General features: G+C 39.3%; 2 protein-coding genes across 5 annotated transcripts in view; one reads left to right on the plus strand and one right to left on the minus strand.

Annotated features, from left to right (window-relative positions):
• The window catches only part of plcg1 (phospholipase C, gamma 1), a 56297-nt gene extending 51879 nt beyond the window's left edge, over positions 1-4418 (plus strand). For all 4 annotated transcript variants that reach the window (XM_051879099.1, XM_051879100.1, XM_051879097.1 and 1 more), the window contains exon 33: positions 1797-4418. In XM_051879099.1, coding sequence (XP_051735059.1) covers positions 1797-1836 — 40 coding nt within the window. In that variant the 3' untranslated portion in view covers positions 1837-4418. The remainder of the gene's footprint in view (positions 1-1796) is intronic.
• zhx3b (zinc fingers and homeoboxes 3b) lies at positions 3913-14564 on the minus strand. Its single transcript, XM_051879101.1, has 3 exons — positions 14360-14564; positions 5291-8689; positions 3913-5136 (listed from the first exon to the last, which is right to left on the minus strand). Exons 2-3 carry the CDS (start codon positions 8526-8528, stop codon positions 5126-5128), a joined length of 3249 nt encoding a protein of 1082 aa, XP_051735061.1. The 5' UTR covers positions 8529-8689; positions 14360-14564; the 3' UTR covers positions 3913-5125.
• Between the last annotated feature and the right edge of the window lie 2027 nt (positions 14565-16591).

The following is a 16591-nucleotide window of genomic DNA, read 5'->3' on the forward strand; positions in this document are numbered from 1 at the left end:
CCGATTTCAAAACACTGCTTCAGAGCTTTACGAATCGAATCAGTGGTTTGGAGCGCCAAAGTCATGTGATTTCAGCAGCTTAGCCGTTTGATAGGAGAACCGAATCACTAATTCGAAACAAAAGATTCGTAAAGCTCAGTGTTTTGAAATTGGCCATCACGAGATATTGGTGAAAAGTATTTTTGTTTTTTTGGCGCACAAAAAGTATTCTCGTCGCTTTGTAATATTAAGGTTGAACCACTGTACTCACATGAACTGATTTAAATATGTTTTTAGTACCTTTCTGGATCTTGAGAGGTTCAGTGGCTTTGCTCTCAATAGTGGCCTCACTGAGCCATTGGATTTAATTGAAAATATCTTAATTTGTGTTCCGAAGATGAATGAATGACATTTTTGGGTGAACTAACCCTTTAATCTCTATTTAACTTATACAGTGTATACGTGACTATGCAGAGTTATTTTATATTTGATTATTCAATTTCTGTGTTGTTTTTACTTGAATACTACTGTTAGACCTACCTGAAAAAATATACAGCATTGTTTAATTTATATCTTTATTCTATTGTATTTATGCTACTGCTTCTGTTTATTCGTTCTTGTTTTATTACCGACTATTGCAACAAATTACCTCATAAAAACACAAATACATTGAGTAAGCAAACATTTCGGATGTGAAAATTGTAATTTCTGTTTAAAATATGTATAAAAATGCCCCCCCCCCCATTAAAGGAGTTAATGTTTAAGTATTGTTCCTTTTCTTTTTTTTTTTTTTTTTTAACCGTGGTATCGACTTTGTTATCGAGTATTATGTACTTTTGGTGGTATCACTACCAACTACTATATTCTTGGTATCGTGACATCCCTAGTTGGGACTTGGTCCTACCCATCAGTTGTTGATTGAATGGAGGCAGATCTGAATTGTGGCCAAAAACGCCCACATCACAGGAACGGGCCTGTAAATTGACATTTCTGTATGACGTTTGATGCAGATAAATCTGAAATCAGTGTTATTACAGTAGGTAATAGAGTGGAGCAGGGATATGGGATATTTTGGATTATTGCAGAAAATAAAGGCTATGACCGACAAAAGCTTATTATTCTTATTCTTATTGTTTATCATGATCATCTTCACAAATTAACACAACTTTTATGAATTTTGAGGCCTAAATACAATTGGCAGAAGTCAAAAGCTAAACGTAGGTTATAAACGAATTACACCACGATCACATGACTTCAACGTCACCATAATTAAGCTTCCGACAACTCTTTCAGTCTTAAAAGCATTTTTCCTAAAGGTTTGAGTTATAGAAGTTTGCAAGAGCGATTATAAACACAACAAGACTATGAAAGCGACTAATGACAGTGAGTACAACTGACAACCTCTATAGTCTCATTTAGACACGTTTGCAACCGTCTTTTTCAGGACAAGTAAAAGCTTTTGAAAAATCACAAGAGGGTTTAACTGATGTTTTTTTTGTCGTAGAATAAAACATGAAAATATCTTGTGTTCACCACAGACCTTATTTAAAGCATTGAACCAAAAACCCATTCAAAAAATCCAGAACGTGCTAAAATGCAACTCGTTTCTGGGTTTTGGTCTACAAAAATACATCATCCCTGCACCACTCTATAGAACAGCACATTTAAATTATAAAAATCTATTATCAACTGCGGCTGGTTGAATTACTTCAGATGGTCTCTTCCTGTCTGAGTTGGTGGTTCTTGGCAAAAGTAAGCTGTGATGTGGACCAAATATGATCAAAAGTGGTTACATTTGAATTTCTTTTCCCTCGTAGGCTTCGCAGGGCTCGTGTCAGCGCCGACAACCGTGCGTAAACGACCGGCTGAGCGTACGACAGATGGACAGAGCAGACGCAAGGCCAGCGACAAGGTTCCTTCAGAGCTGATGATGTCAAGGACTGCCGTGAAACCCGTTTCTATGGAAATCGCCAGTGTTTTTGGACAGATCTCCCTCTCTCTGCGACTCTCTCCCGCTCAGGGCCGTGTGAGTGGCAGAGGGACTTACGGGGCATGAATGGAGCCTTAGCTCATGGACAGAAATGAACAAATATCTGCTTAGCTACAATCCGAACCTGCGGCGGAAAGGACAGGGGTGTTCTGATACAGCGCAAGACTCGAGGACAGGGCCAGTGTTTCAGAATTGAGTTGGGGCTGTATCATTCATCACTTTGAAACCGATTCCAGGTTAACTTTTATGGAGTAATAATACTTTTCTTTACTCTGTCTCTGGCTTATATATAAATATATAAATGTGTGTGTGCGCCCCATTTTGCTGTCAGTTAGAAAAGCGTTGCAGCTGATCTGCTCTCAAAGAGCCTCTCACTCCACATTTTTATTTCAATTCATATTGATTATTTTTATTATTTAAACATCTGTTTTAAACTTTCATAATGTTATTGTTTTTGTTTTGTTTTTTCTATACGAGTATGTTTCTAACATGAGGGCTTGGCCTTTTTAATTGCGTTTCTCACGCTTTCTCTTCCCTCTGTCCGACTTGATGGACTGAAGTGTTTGATGTGTCCCAGGATGCACATGTTCTTGTTTATTTTTTCAGGCAGGCAGATGGCAGATCTCATTGAAGTAGTCGCCGTCTGAGCTTCAGGAAGACATTCTTCAACATTTAACTCAAGAACAGCCTTTATTTTGTTTTAAAATAAAGTTATGAAGTTATCAAGTGACCAGAGAGCAATATCACTCTCCTTGTTTTATGTTTTGCCAGTCTGCACGAGTGGACTTTAATTCACAAACAGCTCAGGTGGGGTTTTTAGGCTATGGGAGCTTTGGAAATGTTGTGTATTTAGTTTACAGAACAGAACTTGGACCATCTCATTTCAGAACATTTTTATCCCTCTAAAACCATTTCTGTGATTTATCATTTAAAGTTCCTCCATTTTAGCAATTGAAATGTCTTGTTCCTGAAGGCTTTTTATTATGTGTTGTCTTATCAGATCAAAAAGGGAGGAAATGTTATGTATGATTTAGTACTTTTAGTAGTGTGTTAGCCATTGTGTCTGTTTAAAGAAAGCCAAAGGTAGACTGTGCAGGTGGTGTAAACAAGAAATTGGGACCAAATACTTTTGTCTCAGTACATTGGGTTAGTAGAACTCACTGAATGTTGAATACTTATGGGGGAAAAAGGACATGATCTTTGAGATGTGTTGATAATGTGTTTTTTTTTTTTTAACCCCCTACTGTGGATAAGAGAGGGCATTTTTGGTCATTCCTTCTTTTGATGTATACCCTGTGCCAAGCAGTCATTTAGTTTTGCATTATGCCATAGTATTGCTCTAACACAAGTTGTCATTAATTGATAAACAAGCTAAGACTGCTAAACCTCAGTATTTACAGTTGATGTACAGTAAAAACAAGGCCATATTTATTGTAGTTCTGATAAAAGTTTCATGCAGTTCTCTTGTTTAGCCAGTAGAGGTTGAGATGTTACTGATCTGCACACATATACACATGCCATGTAGTTCTGAGAATCATTCAGTCTCCAACAACCATATACAGAAGCCATTGTGATGCTGTGTTGTACTATTTTTTTTTTTTTTTTTTTTCCATCACTGATGCTTTACCTGGCTTTCCATTTGATCATGGAGCAAGGTGACTATGCAGAGGTTGTTTGTGCTTGGCAGCGCCCCCCCTTTTTAGAAATGTTTTTTTTTTTTTTTTGCCTTTTGGCTGTAAAGTTATGGCGCTTTTGTCAGTATTTATTTGGTTCTGTGCATCAAAGTCTGAAAGATGCTCCAGAAGTTTACTCAAGTTATATTGTAACGTTGTATGTTCCCCTGATTGAGCATATGCAGAAATGTTATTTACGTTGGAAATTGGAGAAGAGGGACATTAACAGGTTTGCGTCTTTGGATACATGCATAAATTCTGTCATTCCTCTTTTCTTTTTTTTTTTTCCCCTAGTTAGTCTCTGTGGTTTAGTGTATGGCAATTTTTCGATCTAGAAATATTACAGAAAGACACAGGGACCATAATCACGGAGTTTTGAAGAAAAGACAAGGCCAAACCTCTTCAGAGGGAATTCACCTGCATTTATTCCTAATTAGCCAACATTCCCTCAATTAGTTTTGAGTGTTAAATTCCTTTCCCTGAACTTCTGTAGCCCTTCTCCAGTCTGTAAATTAGTGTCTGCTAATTCCTTGCATCATTCATGTGCCTTGGTGTATGTATACATATATACATCAACGAAAGATCCCCTGTTGGACATGTATGCCTTTTTCTATGCTTTCTTGCATCAATGTTTTGTTACCAATGTTCTTATTTACAAACCAAGCCTTTTCTGTAATGTGCCTATGCTATATTGGAGGAAGTACACATTTTAATTTTGCTTTTCATATGAAACATAATCAAGCCTGAGAATAAAGTACTTATTCAACAATGAAAAAGTGATATATTTTTTTTTCCAAAGCCTGAAAATCCATGACCTTTTTTATTAAATTTATTCTGCAAATAATATTTGTAAAAATCATACAAGCCTAAGCGTTCACACTGGTGAATCTATCATGATTTTACAGTTTTCTTTTACTTTCAATGACATTTCAGGAAAAAAAAAAAAAGGTGCTGTGGTATTGATGCTCACCTACAGCACACAACTTAACCTCTCTGAGGTGCAATTATGTCAAGTCATATTTTAAGAATTACAAAAGGGCTCAATGAGAGCTGTGCAGTTTACGCTTCGTACACCATCATTTCCCTAAAAATGGCAATTCCTCTCCAGAAGTAGTAGAACGAAAGAAATACACATTCAAGAAAAACTCTGGACTTCAACTTGGGCGTCTCGCTTCTCAAAGCCAATGTCTGTTTTCCCCTCTATTCTGTCCAAATAGAAAAAGCAGCTGGCTGGTGAAGGGGTGTATCCTGACCTTCAACAATCCACACCATGTCTTGAACAGTGGGACAGCTAGTAACTGTTGGGTGAAAAAGAAAATGTTCATTATAGAAGAGAGATTTTTTTTTTGCAGAGGTATCCTCCAGTGCTCCTGTTAAAGTTTCATCTGACATTTAAAAAAAAAGCCTTCAAATAAAGGTCGCATGTGCTGTAATCCCGTAGGGTGATATCTCTTTACATCCATTCATGCATCCACTCTCCTCCTCAGTCAGACTCTGCAAAAAAACAAAACAAACAGTATTAAACAAGAATGACTTTATACTGTGCACAATCTGAAGGCTAATTTCTTTTAATCCCTCCAATTCACACATCCTCAAATAAGCTACAATGTAATTCATTTGATGGCTAAGTTGGCAGAAAATGAATCACCTTGTTTAGTATTAGTTGATATTTCAATTGTTGACTCTACGGTTTGATCCTTTGAGATTAGGCTGCTTCCTGACTGCCCCACCTTTACATCTTCATGGTCTGGATTCTGTGACATTAGAGCAGCTTCAGTTGGGGTTGCAGATGATGACCCAGTCATCACACTTCCTGTGTTCTCAGAGTTCCTTTCCTCCAATAAAAGTGGTGTCTTATTTGCAAACCACCGCCGGATTGACTCTTCACCTAACCCACTTGACTTGGCAATCTCCTCCAACTTAGTCTCATCTAGTTTACCATGTGTGTCTAGGTGCTCCTTTAGAACACTAATGCTGGCTTTCTGAAAGTCTTCCTCATCTACCATGGTCTGGTAACTCTCAAGCCACTTGAGCTGACCATTCTTCAGAACATAGCGGCAATCTCCAAACCAACGTACCACCTCTGGTCGTGGTAGGCCCGTTTTAGCTATCAGTTCATTGTACTGGGGACTACTGGGCCAGTGGGTGCGTGCAAAGACTTGCTTCAGCAGGTGGAGCTGTTCGGGTGTTTTTTTACCTCGGTATGGGGAAGTCTGAGAGATAGATTGTGGCATCTTGGTAGCTTCAATCAGTTGACTTCCCTCAGGCTCACCTTTTCCATTAGATTCAGTAACTTTCAGCATTTTGAGATTGATCTTGATAGGGTTAACTTTTGGCTCAGTACCGGTCTCATCCCTTAGTTTCTCCTCTTTGACTTGTGTTTCTATGGAGGAATCTTCAGCTTCATGTGTCTCCTCATTGCTTGTTTTTTCCTTTTTTATTCCATCCCCCTCTTCCTCTCCCACTGTATCATCATCTTCCCTTTCTGCCTTCTCAGCTTCCTCTTTCTTCTTCTCTGCTGCTACCCTCCTTCGCCGCTCAGCAAACCAACCATGGATCTCGCGGCGAGTCATCTTGGTTTCTGCTCTTAACCGGTCAACTTCTTCACTAGATGGATCTGGTTCCTGTGCAAAGCTGGCTTCCAAAGCACGAACCTGATGAGGCTCTCGCTCCTTGTACCGTATAGCCGTGAAATCTGGCGATGGGGGTCGTGGAGGACGCCGTGTGGGAGTTGGTGGTGATGATGTTTGTGAGGGGCTGAGAGGTGACTGCTGGGGAGTTTTGGGCCTCTCCGGGGGTGAACTGTTTTCTGACAGGTCTACAGCAGCAAGTGTATCAAGCTGGGAAATGCTACCACCAGCTGTAACAGTTTGACCACTGCCACTTGACCTTGAACCCTTCAGATTCCGGAAGTGATAGCGGCGGTCACTGAACCATTTTCGTACTTCACGTACAGACAAACCAGTTAGGCTTATAAGTCTGTCTACTTCCTCTTGATTAGGAAACTGGTTAACAAGGAAGCTCTCCTTTAGGGCTGCCAGCTGTCCCTGGGACTTTTTGGTTTTGTTAAAGCTGGGGTCCAGGAAGTTATTGGAGGAGAAAATACGAGAGTTCATAGAGACAGGACATGGGGAGTCTGATTTACTTGGTATTGTGCTATCTGTTGTAGTTGTAGATGCCAAGGTAGTGGTTGGAGTGGTACTGGCAGATGGAATATTGTTCTTGCCGTTATTGTTGCTTTTAGCCTCAGAATTGCCTTTACCCTCACTTTTCACAATATTACCGTTGCTCTGAATGCAAGTGCCATTAGTGCCTGCTGTACTGACCTTAACATTGCTGTTGCTATTTGACTTTGCAGTGCTACTTCCACCAACACTGATTACACTAGCCTGGCTACATAAGCTGCTAGTACTACTAATACTGCTTGAACTGCTGCTAGCACTAGCACTGCTGCTACTACTGCAATTTCCACTACTACTGCTACCAACAGTGCCTAAAACCATGCTGATTCCTTTATCAGCTACCAGGGCTGCAGCGGGTCTGGCCTGCATCATAGGTTTTGCAGCAGCCTGAGGTTTGGGTGTGACCGCTAGTGCAACAGGGGCACTGCTGACCTGAATTCCATTAGCCATCATTGGTTGGGTGACAATCACCCCTCCTTGTCCAACCAGGCTACCTTGCAAGATGTGAGGGATGGCAGTTGTACCCAGAACTGTGATAGTTGGCTGAGTAGCAGTGTGGTGGGTCTGACGTTGCTGCTGGCCAATGGAAGGTGCTGCCTGTATGATTGTATTGAACATTTTTCTGCGGGCATCTTCTATTTCCTCAGGAGACCAGCTGATTCCTTGTTTTAGCCTCTGTGCTGTGAACCAGATCTTGATCTGCTCCTCAGGATACTTGGTGACAACAGTAAGGTAGCAAAGCTCAGCCTTGGTTGGATAAGGGAACTTGCTAAAGGATGTCTTTAAGAAACTGCTATTGTCCATGGATGCATTATAGGTAGGAATGCTGCTGAGAGGGATCATCACTTTTGGAAGATTCTTAGTACTTGATGATGAAGAGGCTGAAGAGGAGTGGGATGAGGAGACTGGAGCAGAGTGCTGATTGAGACTTGTGTTCTGCACAACAGACACAACTTGTGTAACAGCCGTCTTCAGCATGGGTAAAGCCCCAGAGCCATTAACAATCTGTATGGCTGATGGCAGAGCAACTTTGCTGGCTGCTCCACTGTGAACAATAGTGGGCACATGGGTGACTGTAACTGCAGGAGAGTCATTTTTCCCCACCGCTTTAGTAATAGAGGGTGGCGGGTCATCAGTGGCAGGGTGGGAAACAACAATCCTTTTGGGTTCTGATTTACCCTTCAGCATTTTCATGATTGGTGTTTTGGTTATGGATATCTCTGTTTCTTTAGAGCTAGTGCTTTCACAAGGTTCCATGCAAAGACTCTGCTCTACCATGATCCTGTTGTCCTTCTTTTTGAGCTGAAGTGTGGTGGTTATTGTACTAGGATGGACACGGGCATTGTGCAGAGCTAAGCCCTCAAATTTTGCAGCACTTATCCCACAATCCACACAAAGAAAACAGGGGTCAATGCGGAAATCTGGGTGCCCACTGTAGACATGATCAAGGAAAAGATTTAGGTCCTGTGTCTCAAAGTTACATGGCTTACAAGTGTAAATGCCGCCATCTTTATGGATATCCCCTGCTTCTTGCCCAGAGGACTCACCCAAACTTTCACTGCCTTTTGCACTTGTTTCCTCCCTGAAGGAAAAGCCAATGTCCTTGGTTGGAGGGGACAGTCTGTCCCGTTGAAAGTCATCCTGCAGATGCATGGTTTTTATAGGAATCATGCATGGAACGGTGGACTTCCTCTTGCTAGCCATGGTTTTGTCTACTTAAGTCTCCAGTGAGATTCCTGATTACTTAAGGTTATCCGCTCTTATAGAACATCCACTGATAACTTGGTGATGGACATGATCATCAGTCCATTATAAAGTATTCTGTGTCCTTAATGGCAATGTGTATCAGGCATCAGAACAACAATCTGTAAAGACAAAAAACAACAGCATTTAACAACCACAGAATTCAAGATCAATTTAGTTATTATACTAACAAAAAAACTGCCTATTGGCCTAAATGTTTTTCACACTGAAGGAGAAGAGCTGCTTTGTCTGTCTCTGATGGCTGAGCCACTTTCAAAGAACCTTTTACAGCCTCTCATTCTGTTCTCAAAACCCATCACACCCCATTTTTTTTTTTACTTTTGTAGTTTAAGTGAATGGCATACTATCAATCAAACCTGATTGATCTGATCATACAAAAAAGTCAGAAAAAACAACAACATTTCATTTCAACAATTAAGTTCAACAGTGTATTCACCAAACAACAACAACAACAACAACAAAAAACAGTAAAAAAAGCCACTGCAGTACATTTCTGCTTCTAATGGCTTGTTAACAACTGCTAGATATATAGGCCACTTCTCTCAAATTCACTAATCTTTGACTGCAGCAAGCAGACACGTAAGAACAGGGCAGCACAGTTTCTTAGCTGCAAGTTAACCATCTAACGGAAAGGGGTTTGGTGGGCCACAAATAGATAGAACAAATCATAATAAGAGAGGTCCACAACGATGCCAATGAGAACATGTTTCCAATAAGAGAATACTGTAGAGTTATCTATGACCGATAAACAAGCTGAAAAGTCTTCTGGGAGTACTACAACTTTACCCAATTCTACCATGTTACATAAGGACAAAGAAAGGTTTAGTCCAGTGATCCTCAAATAGTAGGCTGACATAATGACAACGGTAGCACCATTTTACCGTTTCTACAGTTTAAAGTGAGCAGTGTGTCAAAACAACAGAGCAGTACACACCACAAGCCCTCAGGCTAGTTTATGGTAATAAACTTTTGCATTGCTTCTCTCATGTTAAAGAAGTAAAGCGCCACATTAAGAGCTGCAGATGATACAGTTATTTTGAACAGCAAAATAGATTAATGCTTTCGCTAAAACACTGCATAAAATGAGAATGCAGCAAATACAATTATTTATCTGTCATACATATATGACTACGACCATTCAAATAAACAAGTTTTTTGACAAGACGTTTTTCCAACCCGATCTCCTAGTACTATGTATCTATAGCATGAATTTATGTTTGTATTTGCCGTGTTATTTATACGCAGATATTACTTTTTACGTGCATATGATATGCATTGTTAACCCTTTGGGTAGGATTGGTGGTGTGGGTTAAGTGCATATTATATGTACACAAAAAGTGCGTATCCTATGCACGTAAAACACGTGCGTATCAAATGCACATAAAAGTAATTTCTGCATATAAATAGCATGCCAAATACAAACATAAATTCATGCTATTGATACGCACTTTCATGAGATCAGGCTCATTTTTTCCATCTACATTTAATTTTATTCATCAGCATGTTAAGAGCATTTCATAATAAACAATGTTATAATTGGGGAAATTTGTAGAAGGCAAAAAAAGGCAACTAAAACTTTGAAATTACAAGTTTACTTTATTTTCTGCTCATGATGAGGGTATTTACTACTGCTGCCCAGATGGAAATGTATAACTATTCCAAAAACATATTGTCCAGACCTCCGCTGGGAAGGAAATATAGAGACAGGACCTCTTGGAACTGTAATTGGATACCCCTGGTTAAGTCTGTTAACATGGTCTAGTCAGCCCCTGCTGGTAGATGCAGTAACTACACTATCTGGACCCAAAACATATTATTCTTCATTGATGGCCATTCAATATTATTCATGTATTCTGACTACATAAAACTTCTTCCAAGCAACATATAAATCACTATTATTTTGTTTTAGTTTAGATTATGTTTTTCCAGTGCCCAACTTAGAGGGCTCTTAAAGATGCAAAATAGACTTTTCTCATTTTCTCTGTCTGATGTTGTTGACACCACATACAGTAGTAGCAAAACTTCACAAGCAATTATCTTGAGCTGTGCACGTTCTTGTGGTGGTATCAACCAATTGCCATTGTCATGATACAATTTTCCTGCAGTTTCAGAGTGATTAGTCAGATGGCATTTATGGCTCAAGTTATTGCCTCAAAAGTTCTGAGCCCAGAAGCAAAGATGGCAGATTCTAAATCACGTACTTCTAGGTGATCATGTGTTTGTCAGAGGGTAAGTGGGGGGTTCATCCTTGCAAACACACTGCCACGTATCTCCTGTTTTTCCCAGATGAAATGCCCTTCATTGTAGCTTGCAGTGTTGCCATACAGTTTTGCATGAGGGGCACGGCCCTGCCAACACTGCTGGGTCACATAACCAACACAAAAGGGTTGTGTGGTAGGCGGGCCTGACATCCATCATGTGGGTCAGACCCTGAGGATGAGAAGACGTGTGGGGGCAGGGCAAGTAAGTTTGGGCCGAGGTGCGAGCGTGTGTGTACACATGTGTTGGGAAGTTGGGGAGGGGCCATTAACTGTTGCAGGAAGCAGTGAGGTGTTTCAGCAAGGAATTTTTTTTGCCTTGATACCAATTCCCCATCCCTACCCCCATCACACACACCCTTTTTTCACCCTCATCCAACAATCACAGAGCCGTTATCCCCCCCATCTCCTCCTCCTCCTCCTCCTCTCTGGCTCACTCCAAAGACTCTGGAATGTTCCACCATGAGCTATTTAGCGAGTGGTCAACCTGGGAGCCAAGCTGCCGTTTGCGTTGAGCGCCTGTCGGATAAGCTGCGGATACATGAACAAGCACTATAACATACAAAACGAATAAACTGTGCCAATTTGTTTGCTTAAAAATTAGCTTCAACCCGACAATGTAAGAAAATGTTCAATATTGAGTGGACAAATTTGTTACTGAAAACCACATATTGATCAACCAGTATTCTGACATGCTAAAAAAATGCTGTAGCATTAGTTTAGGGTCATGGACTTGTTTGGCAATACTTAAATGTAATGCATACCTGTCTGCAAGAGTGCTGATCTTCTTTACCCTTGAGCAAACAATCTGGTGACACTAAAAAGTATGAATAAAAACTATTTTAAATGTTTGAGGCCTATATATTCAGACAAGTATCGTCCTGTGGCTTCAGACAGAACATCTTTGTCTCTCTGCCCAGAGAACACGTAAATAAACAATATCACATGTCCTGTATTACACAATAGTGCCTAAACTGACCAATTCTTGGCCATGCGGATGTTTTAGAGGCAGCGTTACACGATGATAAACATGGCTTCGAATAGTTGGAGTTACAATCTCTTCTCTATTCGTTACGTTTGCTTTGGCGAAAACACATGTACCCCACCGTCAGTTTGCCTGCTCACCTCCCCTCCCCCATTCCCTCTCTGTCTCTCCCCTTCAACAAGTTCAGCCCAGTCTACAGGGAGACGGGTCGTCAGCACCACTGGTGTGTTACTATCCCCATGGCAACAACCCCCCCCCCCCCCCCAACACACACACACACACACACACACACACACACACAAAACTGTTTCACATACACACTGAATTAAGGCACTAATACACGCAGTGGTCAACCCATGGACGGCGTTGGTCCCTGGCTCTCACTGGCTTGTTTTTCAGGACGCTGCGTGTGGCGAGAGCAGGCCCTGATCTTATTTCAGGCTGTGTTAGATAGGTGTGGTTGTTATCACTCATTTCAATAGCATGGCGTTCCCTCATTCCCTGGCCGTAGCCCCTCATTCTGAATGGCATGTTGACTCTCAAATTAAAACGTGTTTCAACTAACATGAACGCACATTTTTTAACAGTCTATTGTAACAATGTCAATAAATTGTGAAGATTTCATAAAAGTTAGTTTGATTTGGCTTTTTTTCTACTGACAATATGCTTTGAAAATAAGACCTCTTCGTCAAATAGACCAAAAGTGGCACAGTATGGCTTTTTGGTATGTTTTGCTCAGTTTGGTTATTATTACAAATGCAACTACACCAATGTCATTATAATAAGTCCAAAGGTGCCAATGAACATTGAGCTTTTTAAATGCAGAGTGGCACAGATTCGATGTCGCCAGCACCTAAGGTGTTAAGGCTCAGTTAAAAATGGAAGAGTGAGGGGAAAAAAATGGCGGCACACCACACGCTCTGCTGTCCAACCTAAAATGGCTGACATCACAGTCTCCTAACCAGCGAGGCAGTGCAATGCCAGCTCCTGCTGACCAGACCAGAGCCGCTAGAATGCACAGCGCAGGGACCCGCAACCCTTGTCCTGATTTCAAGGGAAGGGAACGCTTCCATGTTTTGTTAGGGGACAGATTTGCAATAATCCCACCTGGAAGCTGGGAAGAAGGAAAGGAAAGTAAAACAAGGAAGACATTCTAACAGAACCTTTAACTGGGCATAAAACCCCAGAGCCACTGTACTGGTCTGAGTGTTTACTGATGATTTAGGGTTTTTATTTCTTCCTACAGTCATAGAAGAAAGATAATAGTGTTAATACATGAAAACAAAGCCTATTATATCAAGACGTTCAGCACAGCCAAATATTTTCAGATGACTGTCATTCCTAACGTACGAATCTGTTTTCAAGGTAATAGCTCTGAATACTTTGTAGTCTTGCATCACAGTCATTTTGAGATGCATTTTTACATTGGCCATGACCTTTTGCTGAAGAGGAAAGGCCCGTGAAGGTGTTAAAACTTTTAGATGTTTTCTTGAATCAAACACCAGGGCCTGCAACTTCACCTCAGACAGCCTTGAGCTTCAGGACAGGAAACTGACTTCATGTGCTTGTTGTAACAAGATGTTTATCCATTTCAGTCTTTACTACTAAATTTTACTGACTTAAAACAATCTGCCACCTCTAAGTGTGGATGATCATTCATACATTTGACATTAGTAAGTGACTGCTTTTGAAATGACTGATACTGACAGATACTGGTAACTGATGTTATAGTGGAGGGTGGACTACAGAAAATGGATGAATAATACAATTTAATAATAGCAAATAAGATCTATAACAAATAGCAAATTTAAATAAACATAAATTTTATAATAACATTAATTTTGAATTTTCTCCAAACTACATTTACAATTCAAAACAGACAATGTGCACCATCCATAAACAAAACTACTGGTATATCTAAAATCTGACAAATGTACAAGTTCTGTTTATCGGTCAGTCTGGCTCAGTTATTGGCCAATGCCATAATCTCAAAATGACCAAATATTGCCCCATGTATTGGCCTTGCTGATATATCAGTCTTTCACTAAACATGACTAAAATGTGTCCACTGTCAGCAATATATTTTGAGTTCTGATCACATAAGGGTTAATACAAATTAGTTATCACTGACTAGTCTGGAAATAAGTTTAATAATAATTAGGAATAATTAACCAACCAACTTGATAAATTCAGTTTTAAGATGAAACTATTAAAAGCAGATTAGTTGAACATGATCTCAGTACTAGTAATTCACATACATACTGTAGATGTATGATCACACACGTGTGCCATTACTCTGATCAACTTTAATGTATATGAATACTAACATTATGAAATATGATCACATATTTAAAACCATAACCACAAACTACATCTCCACCCCTTCTTCCTGTCGCCATTACACATACACTCACTCACTCACTCACAGAGCAGCAGTCAGTCACTTTAAATGTAACAGTGCAGTATAGCTGCTGTAATGATAGATTGTGACGTCGATGTGTAACAATAAAAGTCAAACACAAACTCACCCGCGCGCACGAGCCAAATCCCGTCAGAGGCGCGCAGCTTCAGCTGCCATACACACAATAAATACAACTCAAGTCAGCTTGTGCTGGAGGATACAGTGATGAGTGTAACACAAAGGCCCTTCACTCTTGTTTATGTCCAGTCGAGTGTGTGTGAGAGTGTGTGTTAAACACAGACGGGGAAAGAAACTCACGCCGTACGTCACCAGCGGCAGTGTCATGTGACTGGATGCGTCACTGGCATCGGAAGCCCTGATGATCAGCTCATGAATAAACTGATAATGATGAGTAATTAACATTCATACACAAAGATACGAAATGTATCACTCATTGTCATGAATGAAACGTTATTTCTGCAAACAGAAACGAGTGAAAAAGTTTGAGGGAAGTTTAAATTACAGTGAAGTAATAGCAATTAAGCTAGTGTAATTTGTTTCTGTGGTTAAGGCTTTGCTACAAAGGTCAAGTGAGGTAATATGAATGATGCAGAAATAAGGGATGTATGTTCAGTGATTTTGAAACTTATTGTTGCTTGTGAATGCATCCCTCTTAAATATAAAGGCATCCCTCTCAAATATAAAGACTCTTTATACTGTGCATCAACAATATGCGTGTTTTTATAAAGACAGCGTTGTTGTCGAAATTATTGGCTTTTATATTGTCAATGAAGCAAATATTATGTCAAAAATATTTACATTTACTCATTTTGCAGACGCTTTTATCCTAAAAACAGTATAAAAATATGTACCTGGCATTAAATTGAAAGTTTTCTACCCACTAGAGTATACATAACCTGAAGAGAAATATTGCAATTCAAATGTATATAATGCTTTTTATTATAAATAAAAATGTAAACCAAAACAAGGGCAGTCAAGGAATCGAATAATCTTGATTAATAGCATATTAATCATCTTTAGAAAGATTTCTGGTCTTTAGAAAGCAGAATGAAACAGTAATGTCACATTCTCTAGCCTACTACGTGTTTTATTTTATTTTATTTTATTTTATTTTATTTTATTTTATTTTATTTTATTTTATTTTATTTTATTTAGCCTTAAACGTATTTAATTATTATCTCAAGTTAACACACACTAGCGCTAAAATAAAGGCAGAAAAGTAAAATGCATTCTCTATAATTCTGTTAAACTCTCTGGCACCCCCTTCCGGCCCTGGGTTGACAGGCTCATAGGGGTTAGATATCGCTGTGTCATATCTGCGATGAAGCGCGAGACACCGCGGACTGTAAATAAGGCTAGCCTGCGTTATTTTTTATAGTCTATGGTTGTTATGCATGACGCGAGTATATATATAAAAAAAAAAAAAAAAAAAATATATATATATATATATATATATATATATATGGTATGTTTACTATATGTACAATATATCACTGCCATCTTGTTGCTTTTTACGTTTTCTACGTAATAAAAAATATTAAACATTATTTTATTAAGCATGCTGTTTAAAATCCTTTAAAAAAAAAAAAAAAAAAAAAGACTCACTGTGAACAAAATACACACAACGTGTGCCATGTGATGTATATTTTGTGAAAGACCCCCATGGCTATTTCGTCCAACACTGGAAACTTTAGCCTTCTTGAAAAAACAATAGAATCTCAGAAAAAAAAAAAAAAAAAGAAAAAAAAAATCCATTGATTAATTTATTCATTCATTAACGTATTAAAGGGGTAGTTCACCCAAAAATGAAAATTCTGTCATTATTTACTCAACCGCAAGTTGTTCCAATTCTGTATAAATGTCTTTGTTCTGCTGAACACAAAGGAAGATAAATGGTGTCCCAGAACTGTTCAGTTTCCCACATTCTTCAAAATATCTTCTTTTGTGTTCAACGGAACAAATAAATTTATACAGGTTTGGAACAACCTGAGAGTGAGTAAATGATGACAGAATTTTCATTTTTGCGTCACAATTCCTCCTATCTCTAGAAGTTATTTGCTATTGTTTTTATATAATTATTTTTACCTCTAGATCTTGTAAATACACTGATTTGCTATGCTTATTTTACCTTGTAATGAAAAACAAAAACAAAATATATGCAAATGAGTCGGAACTGAACTCATTCATTTCATTCATTTACTAACGCTCTCTGAAATTGCAGTAATTATTGCTTACCTGTAGAGGGCGCAAAGTGGCTGGACGCATGCGTCTGATACCAGTTCTGTGTTCTCATTGGCTGAACGTTGAGACGTCGCATTCGCTCATTGGATGGTATGGC

Source organism: Ctenopharyngodon idella, chromosome 22 (assembly GCF_019924925.1).
Source record: "Ctenopharyngodon idella isolate HZGC_01 chromosome 22, HZGC01, whole genome shotgun sequence".
NCBI lineage: Eukaryota > Metazoa > Chordata > Actinopteri > Cypriniformes > Xenocyprididae > Ctenopharyngodon > Ctenopharyngodon idella.

What these genes read in the sequence shown, in the direction of transcription:
- zhx3b (XM_051879101.1), bottom strand. Translation starts at nt 8,528, where the DNA reads ATGGCTAGCAAGAGGAAGTCCACCGTTCCATGCATGATTCCTATAAAA.